This window comes from Macaca fascicularis, chromosome 7 (genome assembly GCF_037993035.2).
Source record: "Macaca fascicularis isolate 582-1 chromosome 7, T2T-MFA8v1.1".
Taxonomy (NCBI): domain Eukaryota; kingdom Metazoa; phylum Chordata; class Mammalia; order Primates; family Cercopithecidae; genus Macaca; species Macaca fascicularis.
In genome coordinates this window covers 119,157,508-119,180,671 of record NC_088381.1, presented here as the reverse complement: position 1 = coordinate 119,180,671, position 23,164 = coordinate 119,157,508, and the positions used below count along the sequence as shown (strand labels likewise).

General features: G+C 37.8%; 1 protein-coding gene, 1 long non-coding RNA gene and 1 other non-coding gene across 6 annotated transcripts in view; 1 reads left to right on the top strand and 2 right to left on the bottom strand.

Moving 5' to 3' along the window:
- Positions 1–2,403: 2,403 nt before the first annotated feature.
- On the bottom strand, positions 2,404–18,166 carry TMX1 (thioredoxin related transmembrane protein 1). Its single transcript, XM_005561238.5, has 8 exons — positions 17,993–18,166; positions 14,460–14,575; positions 13,083–13,128; positions 11,220–11,348; positions 9,079–9,124; positions 8,882–8,983; positions 8,686–8,758; positions 2,404–4,112 (listed from the first exon to the last, which is right to left on the bottom strand). Exons 1-8 carry the CDS (start codon positions 18,142–18,144, stop codon positions 3,934–3,936), a joined length of 843 nt encoding a protein of 280 aa, XP_005561295.1. The 5' UTR covers positions 18,145–18,166; the 3' UTR covers positions 2,404–3,933.
- Positions 14,208–14,342, bottom strand: LOC123574930 (small nucleolar RNA SNORA70). The gene has a single exon (XR_006700112.1). It is a non-coding gene; the product is annotated as a small nucleolar RNA SNORA70 (small nucleolar RNA).
- Positions 18,167–18,286: 120 nt separating the features above from the next.
- The window catches only part of LOC123574523 (uncharacterized), a 136,057-nt gene continuing 131,179 nt past the window's right edge, over positions 18,287–23,164 (top strand). For all 4 annotated transcript variants that reach the window (XR_012415791.1, XR_010588476.1, XR_012415790.1 and 1 more), the window contains exon 1: positions 18,287–18,524. This is a non-coding gene — a long non-coding RNA (uncharacterized lncRNA). The remainder of the gene's footprint in view (positions 18,525–23,164) is intronic.

Genomic DNA, 23,164 nt, shown 5'->3' with positions numbered 1-23,164 from the left:
AGACAGAACTGAAGGACATTATGCTAAGTGAAATAAGCCGGGAAGAGAAAGAAATACTGTATGTAGAACCTAAAAAAGTTAATCTCATAGAAACAATAGAAAGATGGTTACAAGAGGCTGGGAAGTAAGGGAGGAATGGGGAAAGGGAAGATGTTGATCAAACAGTACTGAGTTTCAGTTAGACCACAGGAATACGTTTTAGCGATCTATTGCATGGCATGGTGACCACAGTTAATAATAATGTGTATTTCAAAATAGCTAACTCAGATTTTTAACATTTTCTCCATAAAAAAATGATAAACTGGTGAAGTGATGGATATATTAGCTTGGTCGAATCTTTCTACATATACACAGATGAAAATATCACATTGTATCCCATAAATATACACAAGTATTTCCTGTCAATTAAAAATAAATAAGAAAGGCTGGGACGGTGGCTCACGCCTGTAATCCCAGCACTTTGGGAGGCTGAGGTGGGTGGATCACGAGGTCAGGAGATCGAGACCATCCTGGCTAACACGGTGAAACTCCGTCTCCATTAAAAATACAAAAAATTAGCCGGGCATGGTGGCAGGCGCCCGTAGTCCCAGCTACTCGGGAGGCTGAGGCAGGAGAATGGCATGAAGCCGGGAGGCGGAGATTGCAGTGAGCCCAGATCATGCCACTGTACTCCAGCCTGGGCGACAGAGTGAGACTCCGTCTCAAAAAAAAAAATAAATAGAGAAAAAAGGGGATATGTTATACCTCTTCAAGTATATAATCTAACCTTGCTACTTACATATTACCAAAATTCCAACTTAAATTTATTGTTACTCTAGCTTTAATGGTTTCACAAATACAAAAGTTGCTAGATAAGCAGTACCAACCTATCTAAATCTCCAATGATATTCAATTAAAATTTTATTTATAGAATCATGCAATCACTCAGTAAAACCACTCATTTAAAGTCCAACCGAAATAAATTGTTATTAACAAAATACCTATATTGAAAGTAATATATTGTAAGAACTCTACCTTAAACTGACCATGGGGATGAACTACAATGTCATAAAATATGAGCCAAAATGTTCACTCAATAATTTTAATTACATCACAATTAAGTCCAGAACTATGCCTTTTTTTGTGTGTAAGGCTGAATAAGGACACAACTGATGAGAGAAAATTGCTTCCTAACGCATCATTTACTGCAATAGCTTACTTTATGCAATAACCAATATCACGAGACTGCAAATACTGAATAATTATGGTTATTTATGAATAGCACTTATTCACTCCTATACTCTGATAGGAGTGAAATTTTAAGACCAAAATAATAGCCGGGCACGGTGGCACATGCCTGTAATCCCAGCTATTTAGGAGGCTGAGGCAGGAGAATTGCTTGAACCCAGGAGGCGGAGGTTGCAGTGAGCCAAGATCATGCCATTGCACTCCAGCCTGGGCAAGAGTGAAACTCTGTCTCAAAAAAAAAAAAAAAAAAAAAAGACCAAAATAAGAGATTGTTGAATTTCATGTACCCATACTGAAGAAAAACCAAACAAAACAAAAACAAAAGCAAACAAAAAGATTTGGAGCAAGAATTAGATTAAAATTTTACCTATTTGTACCACACCTCTGAGCTGACTCACCTGAAAGATGTGCAATGCTTACCTGTCTTGCAGTCGTCATTAGGACTAAATGAATAAATACAGGAAAACAACAAAGCTGCAGTAGGTACTCGGTAAATGGCAGCTGTTAGATGTAGCCAGAATTCTTCATTAAAACTTTTTTCAGTTTTTCTGATAATCATTAAGAATTTACACAACGTAGGGTAGTATACTGTATTTTCCTCTAAAGATCAGATTTTACAATACTTCAGTAGTAGAGCTGAACTGATTATAGTGGGTAGGTGGCCCAGAATTCTCCAGGATATTACTTTTACTTTACCTTATTCCTTCCTGAACCATTTGTAAATAATCCCAAAGAGTTTCTATGAGCCTGCTACCAACTGAAAATTAATTACTCAGAGGTCTACAGTGACAATCTTTAAGACCTGTGAGATTACATGTTGCCTGAAATTTCAAGACCCTATCTGTTCAGCCAACTTTAAATTTTCTGTAGTACAGGGGTCTTTTTGTGGTTTTTGTTTTGCTTTGATTTTTTACTCTGTAGAATCTTTCTGGTCACATATTTTCTAATAAAAAAATTGGCAATGTCACATATACTAGAACACTAAAAAAAAAAATGCTTGATTAATGAGTATTACTGTCCTTAGACATCTCAATAGCAAAAGAAGCAGTCGTTTGATTACACATATCAAGTACATATATAGCAACACACAACTACTCATCTGAACATCGTTAAATACAAAGTAAAAAAGCATACCTTCAAAAAGCAACTAGAAATCATACTGGTCTTCAGCTTTAATGAAGTGGTTAGAAAAGTTTATTTTGTGCTTAGGACATTTTTCTAAGGCATCACAAGTTACACATCCAAACTCTTCAATGGTACAATATTTTATATTCTAAAGGAGAGGCCTTTAAAGAACACTTGTATATTATGATACTGTAAATCTAATGGATTCACATAGCAACAGAGCCTAGAAAGAAAGGGACATTACAGAAATTGTCTACTACATAATGGTCAATTGATTCATTGTATTTATGGTTTTCCCCCTTCTTTTAAGGTGAAAACTATGTATTCTAGCTCTTTAAGGAGTAAAAATACACAAAAATGTTCCATCCTACTGACTTTTACCTGTGAAATCCCACAGAATATTACCAGTCAGGAAAGAACACAGAATAATATGTAGTTTGTCTTTTAAAAAATATAAAAATGTTATTATTTTAAAACATCAAGCATTACAGACTGTAAAATCAATTAAGAACTTTCTGTATATGAGGACAAAAATACATTTAAGACATATACAAGAAGATGCTTTTTCCTGAGTAGAATGCAAACTTTGTTTTATATTAAGCTTCTGTGAATTTTCAAAATGTAAAATACCGCAGCTTTTCCACATCAGACAAAAATCAGGAATGTTCACCTTCACATTCAAAAACAAACAAACAAAAAAACAATTTCAAGTTGAAGTTCAGCAAGAATGATGTAAAATCTGAAAAGAGTGGCCAAAATTTTAAATTACAACAGATTGTTCAACTTGATGGCTCTCCCAGTAAACTTCAGTTTGAAATAACAGAAAAGTACTGTTTACTAAAACATAAAAAATGTTTCCAGGAAATTATCATCCAATTTGAAAAATAAAAAATGTAACCCATAGTAAATAAGAAAAATACAAGAGAAAATCAAACTTTGTTGGAATCAAGAGAATACCATGAACTTAAAAACTTCCTAAATCAGTAGCATATCCTGTATTACCATGTGTAGAAAACTGTAATTAATGTAACTGTAATTAATAAAAATTCATTTTTATTAGTTGCATAACCTAAAAATACAAGGAAATTTTGGATTATACCTCTAAAAAGACCACGAAATTGTCACTGAAATACACATTTCTTGAGACAATGGGCAAAGTTCCCATTTATGGGAAATATCTTCTTTTTTTCACACAGTGAAACCAAGAAAAATTATATCAAATGAGAAATATTTTTCTCTAAAATAATATTCTTAAATACCTCAATAATGCAATACTTGGGAAATGTAAATTTTCAAAACTCAGACTTGAAACAGGTTATTATTAAACAAATATACATAAATCTTATTGCTTGGCATGATTTTTCAAAAATTAGAGAACTATTTAAACCACCATACTGTGCTTAAATCATATTTCAAACTTGTATACCTAGTGCTTTTATGTTCTGAATGTAGACTCTTCAATTTAATGACAATCTAGACTGAACTCTGCAATATACAAGAAAGTCACAGTTCATTTCAAACCAAACAAAATGATCAATCTTCTATTTTTATCAAAATCATAATATTAACTATAAAATTTAACTAGGATTTATCTGTGGCCAATGATGGACCCAGAGAGCGTTGTCTTATGGCATTCTGTGGAAAGTCTTTGTTTGTTCCTTCTTTACGTTCAGTTTCTTCTTCTGAGACATCTTCTTCATCCGCCTCTTGTTCCTCCTCCACTTTTTTCAAAGGTTGTGCGGATTCTGATAATAATTTTTCTTAAAGACAAAGACCAAAAATGTATTTTTGTAGATCTATTAGATTTGCTCTAGAGTAAAATCAAGATACAATGTCTCATATGCCCAAAAACCGCTTTGGCATAAATTTATCATGTTTGGATTTCCAAAAGGAAAAAGTTATTCAAGATTAGATCCAAAAAACTATGAATATTATAAAAATATAAATGGTATGAGCCATTTTAGTTATCAAAGTCATTCTAATTACCCACCTATTTATAAACTGAACTGAAATTAATGAATCAGCATTAATGTTGTCAATATGGAAGTTGCACGAAAATATACAGCATTAAAAAGAACTTGTTGGTCCAATGGTAGTAGGTTATCAGAACTTACTAATATTACTGTCACTAACGGTGATAACCCCCACTGCTAAATTTGACTGGCTTTAAAAAAAAAAAACTATCTCATACTTATTTGCTATTAATCTTCTGGTCAAAAAGTCAGTATCCTTGTTTCAGTTCCCAGGGGAACAGAAATCACACATTTACAGCTGAAGGTTGTATTTCTGTCCATATCTTCTTCTGGTCTTATAAATGTGCTTCCCCTTACTCATCCCCCATATATAGTATTTTATTACAATATAGTTAAACAGTAAAATGTAAAAATCTTAAGTGTACATCTCAATGAATACATACATACACACATACACACCCTTTCGATGTTTTTTATGGCCAGCTGCTAGTTAACTTAAACTTAGAGAACACCATGGTGAGATACAGGAGACAGAATTGGGTCAAAGAGCTTTACTCTGTTCAATGATCTCAGACTGCCCCCAATCCTAGGCAATCGAGAATGGTGGGGCCAGGGCGGGGGGACCCGCAAGGAAGGAGTGGGTTAATAAAGCAGAACAAACCATGGGGAAAAATTACCAGTAATGAACAATCTGTTGTTTAGTCTGCCTGGCATCCATCTTCATTTTGGGCTAACAGCCCCTTCCCTATGCCACACCCCAGGTGGTCCTGGTGAATACTAGTTTACAGCAGTGGTTCTCTACCAAGGGAGTTTCCCCCCTCCACAAGGAACACTTCACAATGTCTAGAGATATTTTTGCTTTTCACACCTGAGAAGGGCAGTGCTATTGTTAAGTAGAATGCTATTAAATATTCAACAGCGTATAAAAGGCAGTCCGTCACAACCAAGAATCATCTGGCCAAAAACGTCAATAGTGCCAAGGTTGCGGAACCCTTGTTTCCAAAAAGTGAGACCTCTACACCAGCGGAGTGCACCAGAATTTCTCCAAAAAAGAGGTGGGTGTAGAAAAAAAAATGAATGTCCTTCTTATTCTTAGATTGTGACTAGTTTTCTCTAACCACCTTACGCTAGTGACTGGAAAGGGCCAAGTTGATCCAGATGCCCTTGTGAGCAGAGAAAAAATAGAAAAATAAAAAAAAATTCTAAAAGCACTCAACTGAGAATTGAACAAGTCAAGGTGTGGAGAACTGAGTAACTCAGAAACAGCATCTTAACAACATCATTTGAGCCTTAAGGATCTAGTCAACCCTGACCTCAGACTCCATCGCTACATAAACCAATAAATTCCAATTTTGCTTAACAGTAGATTGAGTTGGGTTTCTTTAGCACCCCTAGCAACTCAAAATCAAGACAAGCACACATATTGGAAAACAACTCAAATCATGTGTTCCATCATGGAAGGGGCATGGCAATATCACTTTAAAGTCTGGATTAATATCAGTTGTATTACTAAAGAAAAATAAATTACACAATCATATGCATAGTGATTACTTACTGAATGCTTATTATATGTTAGTAACTAGGATAATGTGAGCATTACATACCTATCTCCTAAGTGTCATAATGATCCAGTGGGGCAAGTATAATTACTTTCATTTCACAAAGGAGGTTACATGCTCAGAGGGTAGAAAATGTCTGTCATACTGCTTTGCTATTAAGTGGTAGAGCTGGGATGCCCAATCAGATCTCTCTGGCTCAGAGACCATGCTTGCCTTCTTTTTGAATGATTTGGAAAGGCATTCAAAAAACCCTTTACTTTATGCCTTTCAATCCCTCCAAATTAACAGATATTTAAAGGTAAAGATTTCTTTAGTGACTTTTACAGTGGATTATAATAGAGGACAGAAAAACTTAAGTAGCTTGACATTAATTAACCAAGTCATTTTAAAAATTTCATTTCCAAGAAATGAATTCCCTTGTAACTTCCTAAAAGAGGTAGAGTATTATCTCTGTCATTTCCTTAGGTTCAACTCTTTTAAAGTTGCTAAAATTGTGCCTATTCACTGACTTGCCCTTCTTGTCTGCGAACACTTACTTCTTTGTGAACACCAGTTATGTATTCCACAGTATTGCACAGAAAGGATTCTATCAGAGTCAGTATTCTTTTGAAAAGTTTGTACGGTCAACACCAAAAGACAAGTAAGTTCATGTGCCGGGGCCTGTAGATTTTCCTATTGGTAACCACTTTCTCTAAGACAAGAGTTCTCAAATAGTGGTCCTCAGACCAGCAACATCAACTTCACCTGGGAATTGTAAGAAATGGAAATTCCTGGCCCCAATACAGAACTTCTGAGTCCAAAACCCAGTGGGGGGGAATCAGCAATCTGTTTCAACAAGTTCTCCAGGCAAGTCTCAGACACTCTCAAGTTTGCTCTAAGTGGTAAGATGACTTAGACTCCAACACCTACATCCTCAGAGAAATCAATCTATGCAGACTACCTAAGTAAACTCTTGGGAGACGAGAGGACAATCTGGCAACAGTGGCAATAACAGCCTGCACATCACATGACTTAGTACATACTTTGGTACCTTTATGGGATCCAATACTAGTTGCACACTGATCACCCTACAGACTTTCTGAAGGCTATATGATTTATGTGAGGGTGAAGACAGAATATAAGAAAACCAAACATAATACAGATGCTCCTTGACTTATGATGGGGTTACACCCTGATAAATCATAAGTTGAAAATATCATAAGTCAAAAAGGCATTAATACAACTAACCTATCCTTACATAAGTTTAAATACATTAATACACCTAACCTAACCTAATCTGCCCAGCATCACAAAAGTACTCCATACCAGTAGCCCAGAATAGGTCAAAATTCAAAATTTAAAGTACAGTTTTTACTGAACGCATATTCGTTTTGCACTATCGTAAAGTCAATTTTAAGTTGAATGACTGTAGGTCAGGGACCATCTGTATAACTACTTTTATATATGTATCTTTTGTATCTACTAAATTAAATCTTACGTTTTATTCACAATTTAAAAGTTGGTGAGTAAACATTTTATATTCATTTCGCTTCAAAAACCTTAAACCTAATAATACATTTGTCTTTTAAGTAATCTGTGCTTACGCTTTTTTCCTAGACATCAGTGGCCCTTTTTGGATAAGATGATTCCTTCCCCTATGCATGTCCTTTTTAGTATCAATGCAACTATCTAAGAAAAGAAAAGATGAACTACCAGTATAAAAGGACAAGGTACACTATAAATCTAATCTCCATAGACTTCATTTTGGAAATTTTGATCTCAATAAGCCCTAAGTTAAGAAAGACATCATGGCCGGGTGCAGTGGCTCACACCTGTAATCCCAGCACTTTGGGAGGTTGAGGCGGGCGGATCACAAGTTCAGGAGATTGAGACTATCCTAACACAGTGAAACCCCATCTCTACTAAAAACACAAAAAATTAGCTGGGCGTAGTGGCACGCACCTGTAGTCCCAGCTACTAAGGAGGTTGAGGCAGGAGAATAGTTTGAACCTGGGAGGTGGAGGTTGCAGTGAGCCGAGATCACATCACTGCACTCCAGCCTGGGCAACAGAGCGAGGCTCCGTCTCGAAAACAAACAAACAAACAAAAGATATCATAAATGAAGGAGTATCAGGCCACAAGTCTGATTTAGTTAAACACTAAGCTTTGTCACTTCTGTGTGACTGTGAACCTTAGTTTCCTCAAGTACAAAATGGGAGCAGTATCACCTATGCACTCTACTACAGAATGGCTAAAAGGCAAATGAGGTAACAGATAAGTAAAAGTTCTTTAAGAACTGCAAATATAAACACTTCCATTAACAGTACAATTACAAGACTGGTAAATGCTCGTAATTATTTAAATTGATCCGTAGTACAGTTCAGTGTCAGTGACACCCTAAATCAACCATAGGGATTGCTTTTCCTAATATCCTACCAGAAAAAACCTACAATTGACTGGCATTCAAAGAATACTCTTCAACTGTGGCGGCCACTATACTAATGAAAGACTTCAAGAGTAGAATATATTCCACTTATAAATTGACACCAAATAAATATTATTAAATAGCTACATACTATATGCCATGTTAAAATTCCCCATAATATACGAGTCAAGAAAATAACAGTGTTCAAAATCCACTGGGCTACATTCTTACACGAAATATACATTTCTTCTACCTTCCCTTATGCCATAGCTGATAAAGACCAACAATCCACAGTTAGAATTCTAAGCTGGAAGAGCAACCTGTGAAATGTGATTGTGATTACAGAAATGAATAGGACTATAGTGAATAAAAGATAAACATTTTAAAATATACTTACTTGAAGGGTATGGGTATGGCTGTGGTCTGCGCCTTTTTGAAGGACAAAGGCAATCTGCCACAAATATCATACACTGTAAAAATAAAAATTGTAAGAAATCTGAATGTAGAATATATGCCACAGCTAATGTAACTATTTTAAATTATCACGTTTTTAAATATCTTTCTTCCTAGCACTCCAAAAATGAAATACTTACGAGTCCTAATAACAGTCCGGAAAACAGAGTTGCTAAAGCAAAAACAGTATATGATCCCCACACTGGCAATCCAAGGTCTTCAATAAAGTAGTTATGGCAAGCCTAAAATGAAAAGAAAAAAAAAACTAAAAATCTGTTCATTTTTGTTAAAGTGATAGTGGTATAAATGTTTAAGATAAAAATATTTTAGTCCATACCCTGATCCACATAGATAGCTGAAAGAGTGCTGACATACTACTCATCCTAAAAATAAAAGAGATGATTAAAAAACTGAATAACATACACAGCTTTGTCTATATATACTATTTTCTACTCCATAATTTCCCCAATATGACAGATTTTATTGCTGTTAATCAAGACTAGAGATACATCACTGATTTCATGCCTATAATAAGGCTTGTTCATGAAAACTGTTTCTAAATTGATACTACCATGTGACAGCCTCGTAAATAAACATACTTGACAGTAACTTTTTCCTTTTCTCCCACTGTTTTGATGTTAATATTTTGTCTTTCATCTGATCATTTCTCCAATACACTGAGTAAAGGGTTACAAGTTCCATGAAACCAGTTGGAAAAGGCAACCCTTACTTACCCTTAAAAGCCTTTAAAGCATGACCAAAGGGACGCTCAAGGAAGGACTAGAAACAATTGTCAAGCCAATTCTTCCTACTTAAGAACTATTCCTCTTTTATATTGAAATTAATTAAAATTTCTAAGAGCATTAGTTTGACATCTTTTAATGATATACAAATTACATAGGTAAATAAATGCTAAGTCATCATATAAGCAAAAATTAGTATTTTACATAATTAAATGGCCAGTTTTAAAAAGGCATGCTTCAGAAATAAGAAAGGTCTGTGAGTTCCCAATTGTAGCAGCTTGAAAATACACTTACAAGCAACTACTTTCTTCTACTGGAAAAGGACAAGATTCATTTATGAGATGAGATTTCAGAGAACAAAAATCAGTTATACTTTTAAGTCGACATAGAAAGGTACTTTAATCATGTTGCTTCTGTTGTTTAAAAGCCAAGTGAGAAGAGAAACAAGGAACTGAAATATAAAGCACTGTATAGCCTCACTGTAGTCTGCAGTAATTTATTTCAGGAACAGTAGGATCCAAAATTGAGTTGGGCATAGTAGTTCAATGGGTGAGTGTTGACAGGCTGATCTTTCTCCCATTCCCAGAATCTAGAGCATTTTTCTCTTATGGGATTACTGTGTCAACTCCCTATCCTCCAAAGGTAAGTGTGGTAAGAGGATAGGAAGATACAGATGGCCACACGGGATCAGTCCATGGTACCTCAGCAAAACTCACTATTACCAGAGGTCTCTCACATTACCAGTGAGGCCTTGTACCCCAACAGCAAAGCAGAAAGCATGCTTGCTACTTCCAATCCTTATCACTCCATTGCCAGTTGCTATGAAGAAATTCATCTACCCTCTAGATATCTATAAAGCTCAGTGCCTAGGCACGCTATTATGGTCAACGCTTATACACACTATTCATATAAGAAGTTATCAGATAGGTGGAACAACCAACCAAACATAATTCAATCGCTTTACATCAAGAGTCGAAGTTTATGTAATTTAGTTGGTATCAGCAATTTTTGACAGTCTCTATGGAGACAGAACATTACGAAACAAACTGAAGTCTGGAGATAGCATGAGTACAAGTTTGAGCCTACTCATTCAAATTGTTACACTCGAGTGATAGCTTTACCCATTATGCTGTGAACAACCTTAGAGGCATTTAGTTTTTGATGATACATGTGACTAAATCTAGCAAGCTACAATATTCCTGAAAAGGTGTAAAACTTACTTCTATAAAATGTCTTCTCTAACTCAAGAAGCATGAAACTGTTTGACTTAGAAGGTCAAACTAAAAAGATCAAACATGTAGGCCGTGCACGGTGGCTCACGCCTGTAATCCCAGTACTTTGGGAGGCCAAGGCGGGTGGATCACAAGGTCAGGAGATTGAGACCATCCTGGCTAACACGGTGAAACCCCGTTTCTACTAAAATACAAAAAAATTAGCCGGGCGTGGCGGCGGGCGCCTGTAGTCCCAGCTATTTGGGAGGCTGAGGCAGGAGAATGGCGTGAACCATGGAGGCAGAGCTTGTAGTGAGCCAAGATCACGCCACTGCACCCCAGCCTGGGCGACAGAGTGAGACTCCATCTCAGGAAAAAAAAAAAAAAAAAAAAGAACATGTAATAAATGTGGATACACCTTAACAGCTCAAGAAACAAAAAGAGTATGAAATGCTTTACATAAAATATAATTATCTGTTCCAATTAATTATGAAATGGTTAAGAGAAAAAGCCCTCATACTTACAGAACAGAACCTGGACCAAACCATGATGAAACAGGCTCAATACTCTTCCACTCTTTATCACTTATAAAGTTTATGAAGTCCTTCTTAGTCCTTGGACCCTGATAGCGCCTAAATTCACCATCTTTACAACTAAAGAGAATCAGAATTAAATATCATCCAGCATTGAGAAATAATTTAATATTTATTTTGCTATTTTTTCACCTCACTTTATAGTCACTTCTAACATTCAAAAGCATTAGCAATGTACAAGTATTAATAGCAAATTATACTATTTACCTACTCATGACATTTTAGCCCCCAATTTAACAATGAGGTTACATTTTTTTAAATGATAAGTCTTAAAAAATTACTGTTGAAATATAGTAAGTAGATAAATCTCAGAAAAGTACTTTTAAACCTTATGTGTAATACACATATTAAAAGAATTATATAAAAAGTATTAGAATAGTGCTTGGCACATAGTAATTATTAGCTGTTAATCTGTAACTTAAAATTTTAAGGCATTTTTCTAGTACTTTTGGCTATAATAGCATCACCTCAGCCACCCTGCTTTAAATCACTGGAGGCATTTGGTATAGTGTTTCCTTTCCTCTCATTTCAGTGACTATTTACAGTCAGTTTTGCAGCCTTCCTTAGATCCACCTCCTCCTTCCCATTTCCAATGTAGAAAGTTCTGTCAGAGTCATAAATGTTCTCTTGGCTCCAACATCTTTAAGTGCAAAAACTCATCTAACTCAAAAACTCATCGGCTCCCTACTAGGGACCTGTTAAGAAGGGTTAAGAGACCCTTTATTCACCCAGAGGTAAAGACCACGAGGAAGCCCCCCACCCCAAAACACAAAGTTTTTGTGAAGTGTCATCTGAGCTATTCTTTGAAGCATAGGTAGGATTTCGACAGGCAGGAAACAGGAGAAAGGACATGGTAAACAATTTTGACTAAAAGAAAAAGGGCAGGAAATTCCAAATAAGGTCAGGAGGCACTAAGAAGTGAAAAGGAAAGGGGAGAGACTGAAGGGGCATGTGGGAAAAAGGACTGAATGAGAAGGGCAGGACAGAAGCTCTTATAGAACAGAAATTTACATAAATGTAAAGGGAGTGGGGTGAATTTTAAAAACATGAAAAAAAAAAAAAGAAAAAAGGGCAAAGAAAAGCAAGCTATAAACACAAAGAAGTGTCAACTTGTTTTCAGTACCTCCTGATATTTAACCTACCAGCTACATGATGTTAGCGTACACAGCAGGTACACAGACTTGAGATTTCATACCCCCAAATTAGAAGATAAAGCCAAACTAATAGACCTGACACTGAAGACTACATAATCTTCCTCATTCTGATTTATCACCCAACTGTCACCTACTACTGTACCCAAGGCTGTACAACAGCACTTTCATAGCTACTTTTTGGACATATCATGTTCCTGTTAATGACTGTTTATGAGATTGTCCTCAGAATAAAATGCTTACTCTGCACTCTTAAAATCCTACTTCCAAGGTTTCATTTAAACCCCATATTCTCTGGGAATCAATCCAGGTAACTGTGATTTCTCCTTTACCCAATTTCCTACAGGACTCACCACTACTTTGGACTCATAATGACTCAACACGCTGAAGAGGATCACAACATTTCACAAGAACATCACTTTCAAAACAACTGTAAATCTTTGAGAACAGAGACTGTTTCATACATCACTCAACTTCCTAAAAGCACTTAGGATAACACTAAGCAAAACAAGCCCTCTAAAACACCTGCTGAATATAATGAGATTACCTCAGCTCTTCCAACATGATCCAAGCTAGAGGCCTACTACTTCTGATTACACTATAATGCATCTTTCTCCATAATTGAGAATCTTCAAATACTTACTGATAAATAGTAGGAAGAGCAGTTATGATAAACCGTCCACTCAGTCCTACAAATAAAGAACACACAGCAGGTTTTACATGGGCCAGTCACTGACTACTTAAAAGGTGACTTTGAATTATTTAAATACATACTAATAGGAAAGAATATGAAATGATACATAATAGTTGAGCTTTGTAATACATAATTTAAAAGTGAATTACGTACTTAAAGCAACTTTAAAAAACACAATACTGCACATTATCTCAGTTAAAAAGTATGTAGAACTAGAGTACTGAATACGTTTTTAAATAAATAAAAATACTTCATTATTTATACCACTGTCAAAATTAAGACTAGTAGTAATAAGTCTTGGGAGAGCACAAGGTAGTAGGTTCTTAGATCTAAAATCAAATGGAATTGCACTTGACATTCAACAAACAAAGGCAGTTTATGGTGCTGCTAAAAATGGAAAATAATGTGAATCTTTCATAAGACAGGCAAAAATAAAAGCAGTAACATTTATTATTAGCCAGGTGTCAAGCACTGATATTATAGAGAATTGACCTGTGCCTCAGTTTTCTTATCTGTGAAATGGGGACATTACATATTTCATGGGGTTGTATAAGGATTAAATAATAAACACAAGATACTTGGAAGAGTGCTATAATAGGTAAGCGCTCAATAAATATTACTTATTATTACCATTTGAGATGGGGTAGCCAAGAACCCAAGGGTAATGTGACTACTGAGAACGGTAAGATGAGGTTGGTCTGTGGAAGGAACCTCCTTAAGGGCAGGACCTGCCACTTGTCCAGGGACCAAGTCAGGAATGCACTTGACCTCACAACCACGAGGGCTTTATATTCAGAAGCCCACATCCTCAAATCATAGGTACTAAATTTAAAACTCAGTTTCAGAGATTCAGATCTTCTTTTGTCAGGGAACGTGACCTTGACTCTAGAAAAACACTCAACCGCATGCTCCTTATTCTGAAGCCTGGTATGGATGCAAATGTGGCTTGGCCAATGTTCACCTGAACCACAGTGTTCCAGGACTCCTCAAAGACATCTTACATACTAGTCTGGGGCCTGGGATGCAAAGAAAAACAAATCAGAGGCAGTTATATGAGGAGGGATAAAAAGAGGGTAATGTCTTCAAGAATCCTTAAAGCAATGCTTTCAAGGAATGAGGTGTTTACACAACTAGGGAATCTCCATTTTGCAACCATTGCACACTGAGCCCCCATGAGGGAGGTGCACAAGTCAGGTTAACTAGCTGCAGATTGTTAGGTTTTGAAAACCTAATGCAAGGTAGAATTAAGACTATGTAAGTAGAAAATGGGATAAACATATCAACCCAAACAGCAAAGAAACAAAACTAACCAAAGACTTACAGTACCTGGCTGCTCTGTGACATCTACTTTTGCAACATTAACCTCAAGATCTTCTCCCCATTCAGCAAAACTTTCCCATTCCGGTTGAAGATTTTGACAAGCAGGGCACCACGGGGCGTAACTAAGAAATACAGATTTTTTTTTTTTTAAAAAAAGTTAAGCACATTAGTATGACTATTTATCTTGGGATAAAAAATTTAAATGTATAATTTATGAAGAATATTTCACATAAAAACACTGAAGACGACAAGGTGGTTAATTTCATGCAGATAAAAAACTTTTAAGGGTAGATCTAACAATCCGGAAATCAAGAATGATGAACTGATGATGCTAATCAAATGAAATTCTGAGAATAAGACACAGGATTTTTTCACATGCAAAACAGCTCTTCAAAAAACCTTTGCATTTCTCTATCAATGTGTGGCCACCAGAAAGTTCAGGACCAAAGTTAGAGCTTACCAATTTTAATAATTTACACTGCAGAGTCACAAATGCAAAGTGTTGGAAACACAGAAGTGTTCTGGGCTGTGGTGAATAAGAAAGCACATATTCCATCTTAAGGTGGCAACCATTACTAAGTAGGATTGCCACAAAGGATGCTGGCACACTAAGGCTGGCTATTCATATTTAAAAGAAGATGGAGATCTGCATTTTTATATGAGACTGTTACCTCAAAAAATAACCCACATAAAAATACTAAGCAGGCCAAACAAAACTCTTGGCCAGTTAGGTCATCCTGTTTCCAAGTCCTTGGATTTACAAATGCAAGCATATTAGCATTTAAATTACTCCTCTGGTATTCATTATCTCCCAAGGATCTTATTTTTATACTTTATTGTATTTTATCTTATAAAACAGCACAGGGTTGTTTCTTTTTTTTTTTTTTTAACAGAACCAGGAAGAATAAAACCTAAACCAGTTAAACACAAAACTATAGTTTCTGTACTTCACATTTTCTTCACTTGTTTTATGAAAACCAAACTCCTAAAATAGACATTGTAGAACAAGACAAACTGGTACTATAAAAGCCAAGCTCCTAACAATAAATTGTATTACAATGAAAATATCTCCATGACAAAACTTCTGAGCAGAAATGGATTTACTGTAGATAGTTCACTTGTAATTAGGAGCAGACTATTACTAAAACTTCTAGATTCCTTCTTTTTCAGGTTCGTTTTGTTGCTCAGTTGCTTTTTTATTTTTTGAAACAGGGTCTCGCTTTGGCACCCAGACTGGTGGGCAGTGGGGCGATCTGGGCTCACTGCAGCCTCAACCTCCCAGACTCAAGACATCCTCCCACCTCAGCCCAAGTAGCTGGGACTAGAGATGCCTGCCCACACTCCCAGCTAATTTTTCGAATTTTTTTGTAGAGACTGGTTTTTGCCATGTTGCCCAGGCTGTCAGTTGCTTTCTAAAGACTTACTTTAGAATCTCTACTTAAGGAAAAAGAAAAACTACTACCCTATAGATAGATGCTCCAATGTGGATTTACCTCATACTCAATGTTTTGTTAGTCTTGTTCTCTTTAATACTACTTCTGACTGCTGTATTTATGTAGTTGGACCATAATGAATTTAAAAATATCCTTGAGTAATACTTGACTGTATTTTGCATATACATACATGATAACTATTGTTTAATATATTGCTTATAACACTATTTTACAGGCACTATCTAAAGTTACTCATGACGATGACTGAAAAACAAAGTGTCACTTGTCATAGTTCCTCTCTGAAGCCTTCGATGGTGCCTGAATGAAAATTCATTTCAGAGTTGCAGATTATATGCATACTATGAATATTCCCCTTTATTTTACCCTCCATATAAATGTTCTACTTTTTTTTTTTTTTTTTTTTTTGAGATCGAGTCGCACTCTGTCGCCCAGGCTGGAGTGCAGTGGCATGATCTCGGCTCACTGCAACCTCTGCCTCCCGGATTCAAGCGATTCTCCTGCCTCAGCCTCCCGAGTAGCTGGGACTACAAGCGCGTGCCACCACGCCCAGCTAATTTTTTGTATTTTTAGTACAAACGGCGTTTCACCGTGTTAGCCAGGATGGTCTCAATCTCCTGACCTCGTGATCTGCCCGCCTTGGCCTCCCAAAGTGCTGGGATTACAGGCGTGAGCCACTGCGCCCAGCCAGTTTTGTTTTAAATAACACAGGACTTACTGATTTAGCCTTCTGAGTTCTCCCTTGGGGATGTCACTTTCGCTGGTCTCCTTGACAACCCTTGTTGCATTCTTGACACAAGAAAACACTCACCTGAACCCTGTTGTCTTTTCATTTTTATTTATCTACTTATTTATTTCGCTACATTGCCCACGATCTCTTGAACCCCTGGGCTCAAGCTATCCTCATACCTCAATCTCCTGAGTAGCCTACGCCACTTCCAGCTGAACCTTTTTAAAGAAGATGTTCTAACAACAATTACTGCTTGCCTACTCTGAAGACCCAAAGAAAGCCGCAGCAATATCTGGATGGTTAACTAAAGTATTTAGGTACCTTGTTACTCACTTGTAAAATGTGAAAAACACCTGTCACAGAGAATTTGTAGGGAATTAAATATAGTATGTGTGTAAAGGTGTTTAGTGGTGTCCACTACAGTTAATACTCAGTAATCATGCTTTTACTATTATCAGTAATACCGCTAATATGTATAATACCACCATCAACAACAACTCAGCACCTAAAGCAAAGGCAGATACTTTATTTCCCACCGCTGCAGAACAGACATTATTAAATTGAAATCACCACACGAGACACATGATTTCGTTCGAGCAATAAATGATGACCTGGCGCTCTTGAGAGTGTATACATTAATGCATTATCTTTTAATGTAATGCCATTTACAAAGACCTAGGAGTCACAACCCAAGGTATTCTCTACACTGCAAACACACCCAAAGGAAAAAGGAGATGAGTGAAAAAGCGAAAGCAAAAAAGAAGGGAAAAAGAGAAAACGAAAACTTAAAAATAACCCGACTTGAATTGACTCAGCATTTACAATAAAAAAAGAAACGTACCTAATCCATTTTTAAAAAGCTTAAAAGCCCCAAATTCCAACACCATAAATAGACTATATTTTAAGGACAGACAAAAGGAGAGGAGAGATTTTGCTCAATATTCTTTTCTGTAAAATGTGGTGAAAATAAGTGTAGAAGTGTGTGAAGAATCACTCTAACTACTTAGACACTAGTCAGACACCTCCTTCCCCGCGCCCCAATCGCAGCCTCAAAGTCATGAAAAATGTCAGAATTCGCACTGGCGAATTCGCACTGTGCGCCTCGGGGCGCATCACAGCCACAGAAACGAAACGAGGGTGCACCCCAGAAGAAACTTAACATTTACGGGTAAGAGACGAGGGGGTGGGACCAAGCCGGCGGCAGATCCCAGGAGTTTGGGGAGCTGCAGAAGTCGGGGACGCTAGCTCCGCAACTCGGAGGCGCAGCCCTGGGGAGTCTGGGACCTGCATGAGGAACGTGCGGGGTGAAGTCGTCTTGTCCAGGCACTGACGTAGGACCCCGGCCGCACCGCACTCACAATTCTATCATCCAGTCTCCTTCCAGCAGCTCTCTCCAGTTCTCGTCCGTGATGACGCGAACGTTGCTCCGCCGCCCGTGCGTCCAGGGAGCACCCCAAAGCAACAGCACCAGGACTGCCAGGGGAACTGCAGGACTCCCGGAGGGCGCCATTTCCGCCGCTTGCCCACCTCACAGCGAGCGCGGCGGCCCCTCCTCCCGGTCGCAGCTCCCACTTCCGCCCTTGCGGGCTGCTCAGCGCAAGCGCACGACGGCGCTGCGAGGCGCGCCTGTCTAGAGGACTCTCAATGCGCATGACACGGGTCTGATCCCAGTGAGTGGTGAAGTCGGGAAAGTGGGAAGAACGCCTCTCCACAATGCGCATGACAGAAAAGCCGCTTCTTCTACCGCCTAGGGTGCCCCAATAATGTGGGGGAAGGAACAGAGCAAAAGGAGGCGTGGTGTAAAAAGTGGGGCGGTGCGTTGAGGAAGAACCGCTTAAAATTAGCTCCCAGGATTTTGGCGCCAAATGGTTAGCGTTTACAAGCAAACTGGTAAGTCTATAATGTGCTAAAGCAGTTTTCCAATTAAATGTCCTTCAGAGTTCTCATTTGTTTTCTTTGAAACATGTAGTAAAGCTAATGGATCTTTATAGGAGTCGGAATATTGGTTTACTTCTGAGAGATTATAGACAGGGAAGGTGCAGAGGAACCTTATGGTTATGTTGGTTGTGTTGGATGTGTTCAACATGTAGATATGAACAGTAGTTACACAGGCGTACGTATATGATTTTTTTTAAAAAAGGATCAAGCTGTACATTTTAAGACGGTGCACTTTATGCACTTTCAGGTGTGTGTTATTACTCAAAAAAATTAAGTAGGTACCGACATCCTAGGTCAGTACTTCAAAATGGAACCAGACACATAGGCTTGTAACATATATTTGAGTTTTTTCCTCTCAAACACTCGTAAATACAAATGCAAACCAAAATGTGCACTGCCCCATCAGTCAAATGAAAATAGTTGCAGGCGCGGTGGCTCACGCCTGTAATCCTAGCAAAAATAAGGTAGGCCAAGGCGGGCGGATCACTTGAGGTCAGGAGTTTGTGACCAGCCTGACCAATATAGTGAAACCCCGCCTCTGCTAAAAATACAAAAATTAGCCGGCGTGGTGGCAGGTGCCTGTAGTCCCAGCTATTCGGGAGGCTGAGGCAGGAGAGTCGCTTGAACCCGGGAGGCAGAGGTTGCAGTGAACCGAAATCATTCGACTGCACTCCAGCCTGGTCTATAGAGACAGACTAACTCTCAAAAAAAAACAAAAAAGGGAAATAGTTGCCACTCCACTATCTTACCTCACCTTTTCAACTTAACTCACCCCAATTAGTCCCCTTCCTCACCCTTCCACTGAATAGCCCTCTCAAGGACACTAGCAACCAGCACGATAAAACCCAATCATTTCTTCTCGATGCGTCTAGCGTGACTGCTAGCCCCATTCTACCACACACCTTGAAACACTTTACTATCTTGCTTTCTGGGCAGCTCCCTTTTTTTTTCTCTTTCCTACACTAGCTGATTCTTCTCAAACTTCTTGGCTGGTCCTCCTTTACTTAACTGGTGGACATTGGCGTCCCCAGGATGCTTTACTGCCCCCCAACCCCCACCCTCGCCACCTTTCTCTTCGTATCATCAGGCTCTGATCTTTCTGGGAACTACTGGCATATGTATTCAACTCCTTGCTGAACATCTCTTGGATATGTAATGGCTGGTGAAAGCAAAAGAAATCTTGGGGCCCCGAAATAATTAAGCTAAAGGGAAAAGTCAAGCTGGGAGCTGCTTAGGGCAAACCTGCTTCTCATCCCTCTGCTCACTGAGATAAATGCATATCTGATTGCCTCCTTTGGAAAGGCTAATCAGAAACTCAGAAGAATGATACCATTTGTCTCCTATCTACCTATGACCTGGAAGCCCCTTCCCGGCTTCGAGTTTGTCCCACCTTTGCTTTGAGTTGTCCCACCTTTCCAGGCCAATACAATGTTCATCTTACATATGTTGATTGATGTCTCATGTCTCCCTAAAATATATAATATAAAATCAAGCTGTGCTCCAACCACCTTAGGCACATGTCCTCAGCACCTACTCAGGCTATGTCATGGGCACGCATTCTTAACTTTGGCAAAATAAACTTCCTAAATTGACTGAGACCTGTCTCAGATTTTGGGGGTTCACAAGCTGAAACATCAAATGGCCAAAAAAGATAAGTCTTGATTCTCCCTCTGCTGGTCTTCCATCCACTAAAGAGCCCCGAGGTTCACCAGGTTGCTCTAGCCAAACATGTACATGTTAATTCTTAATTGTTCTCTCTCTTCACCTTCTCCTCTTGGACCCTATGAGCAAATCTAGTAAACTTTACCTTCAAAACATATCCTGAATCTGACCACCAATTTCCATATCAACAGCCAACACCCTAGGCCAGGGTTTTCTTGCCCTGAGTACAATGAGAGCTTCCTAAATTTGTGAGAAAATAAATTTGTATTGTTTAAGCCACCAGTCTATGATATTTTATTATGGCCGCCCAAGCTAAGACCCTAGACCTTCATTACAATGTTGAATAGAAATGGCAAGAGTGGCCAAACATGCTTGTCTTGTTCTTAGGAGAAAAGCATCATCTCTTACCACTAAGTATGATGTTAATGTGAATTCTAAATGGATGCCTTTTATACAGGTGAGGAAGTTTCCTTATATTCCTAGAAGGTTGTCTGTTTTTATCTTGAAGAAGTGTTGAATTTTGACAAATCCTTTTTCTGCGTTTATTGAAATGACCATATGTTTTTGTCCTTTATTCTATTGATATGGTGTATTTTTTTTTTTTTTTTTTGAGACGGAGTCTTGCTCTGTCATTAGGCTGGAGTGCAGTGGCACGATCTCAGCTCACTGCAACCTCCGCCTCCTGGGTTCAAGCAATTCTCTTGCCTCAGCCTCCCAAGTAGCTGGGATTATAGGCGCGTGCCACCACGCCCAGTTAATTTTATATTTTTAGTCGAGACAGGGTTTCACCATGTTGGCCAGGATGGTCTCTATCTCTTGACCTCATGATCCGCCTGCCTCGGCATCCCAAAGATATGGTGTATTACATTGATTGATTTTGGGACATGAAATCAACCCTGCATTCTTGGTATAAATCCCACTTAGCCATGGTGTATAATTCTTTTTATATATTGCCACATTCAGTTTGCTAGTATTTTGTTGCATATTTTTACATCTATATTCTTAAGAGATATTGGTCTGTAGTTTTCTTGTAATGTCTTTGGTTTTGCTATCAGGATATAACTGGCCTCGTAAAATAAGTTGGGAAATGTTCCCTCCTTTTCTGTTTTTTGGAAGTGTTTGTGAAGAATTTGTATTAACTCTTCTTTAAATGTCTGATAGAATCTAGCAGTGAAGTCACCTAGGCCTAGGCTTTTCTTTTTAGGTAGCTTTTAAATTACTAATTCAACCTCTTATAAGTCTACTATGATTTTCTGTTTCTTCTTGAGTTGGTTGTAGTAGTTTAGTTTGCATCTTTCTAGGAATATGTCCATTTCATGTAAGTTGTCTTAATTTGTTGGCCTAATGTTCATAGTATTATAATCCTTTTTATATCTGTAAGGTTGATATTAATGTCCTCTCTTTCATTGCTGGTTTTAGTAATTTGAGTCTTCTTTCTTTTATTTATTGGTCAGTGTTATGGTTTGGATATGGTTTGAGTTTGTCTCCACCAAAACTCATGTTGAAATTTGATCCCCCATGTGATGATGTTGGGAGGTGGGGCCTGTTGGGAGGAATTTGAATAAAGGGGGTGGATCTCATGAATGGCTTAGTGCTGTTCTTCTTTAAAAAAATATATAGGGTCTCTCTCTGTCACCCAGGCTGGAGAGAGGTGGTGCAATCATGACTCACTACAACCTCAAACTCCTGGTCTCGAGTGCTCCTCCAGTTCAGCTTCCCAAGTAAAGGTGATAGCCTCAATGCTGTCCCTGGTGGTGTTCTCGTAGTGAGTGAGTTCTCACTCTGATGAGACTGGATTAATTCTCTTGGGAATGGATTAGTTCCCTTGAGAGTGGGTTGTTATAAAGCCAGAATACCCCTTAGGTTTTCTCTCTTTGTACTTGTCTGCTTCCCTTTTGACCTTCTGCGCCATATTATGACCCAGCACAGTAGACCTCACCAGAAGCCACAGCCATGCCCTTGAACTTCCCCGCCGTTTATACCATGAGCTAATACTCATGACCCATTTTATTTACAAATTACCCAGCCTTGGGTATTCTGTTATAGCAACACAAAACAAAGTCAGTCTAGCTAAAGGTTTCTCAATTTTGTTGACCTTTCCAAAGCACCAACTTTTAGTTTTGTTGGTTTTCTCTACCATTTTTCTATTCTCTCCTTGATTATTTCCTTTCTTCTTTATGCTTTGGGTTTATGCCCCCTTTTACCCTCATTGTTTTAAGATGAAAGTTATGATTATTGATTTGAGATCTTTCTTTTTTTTTAATATATGTGTTTAAGCTCTAAATTTCCCAACCCTGCTTTAGCTATATCCCATAACTTTTGTTATGTTGTATTGTCATTTCATTCATCTCAAAGCATGTACTAATTTTCTCTTTTGATACCCCTTTTTGTCAATTGGCTATTTAGGAGTGTGTTTTTCTTTTTCACATGTTTGTGAATTCCCAAATTTATTTTTGTTGTTAATTTCTAATTTCATTCTATTGTGGTCCGAGAACATACCTTGTATGATTTCAATCTTTTTAAAATTTATTGAGATTTGTTTTATGGCCGGATATATGGTCTATCCAGAGAATATTCCATCACTTGAGAAGAATTTGCATTCTTCTATCACTGGGTGTTCTAAAGTTAAATGTCTATTAGGTCTGATTGGTGTATAGTTTTGTTCAAGTCTTCTAGTTTCTTGTTGATATTCTGCTTGCTTTTTCTGTCCATTATTGGAAGTGGAATATTGAAGTTCTCCAAATATTGTTGAATTATCTATTTTGCTCTTCATTCTGAAAGTTTGTGTTTCATGTATTTTGGGGCTCTGACATATATCTTTATAATTGTTATATATTCCTGATGGATTGACCCTTCTCCTCATAAAATTTCCTTCTTTATACCTAGAATTTTCTATTTGCTTTATAGTCATTTTGCCTGATATTAGCATA

Bases quoted from the DNA above. Each gene is read 5' to 3' on its own strand.
- TMX1 (XM_005561238.5), bottom strand. From the start codon at position 18,144: ATGGCGCCCTCCGGGAGTCCTGCAGTTCCCCTGGCAGTCCTGGTGCTG. The intron at 11,349-13,082 runs GTAAGTATTTGA...GATTCTCTTTAG, and splicing joins GCTCTTCCTACTATTTATCA to TTGTAAAGATGGTGAATTTA. The intron at 9,125-11,219 runs GTAAGTATGAGG...TTTTATTTTTAG, and splicing joins TTTGGTCCAGGTTCTGTTCT to GATGAGTAGTATGTCAGCAC.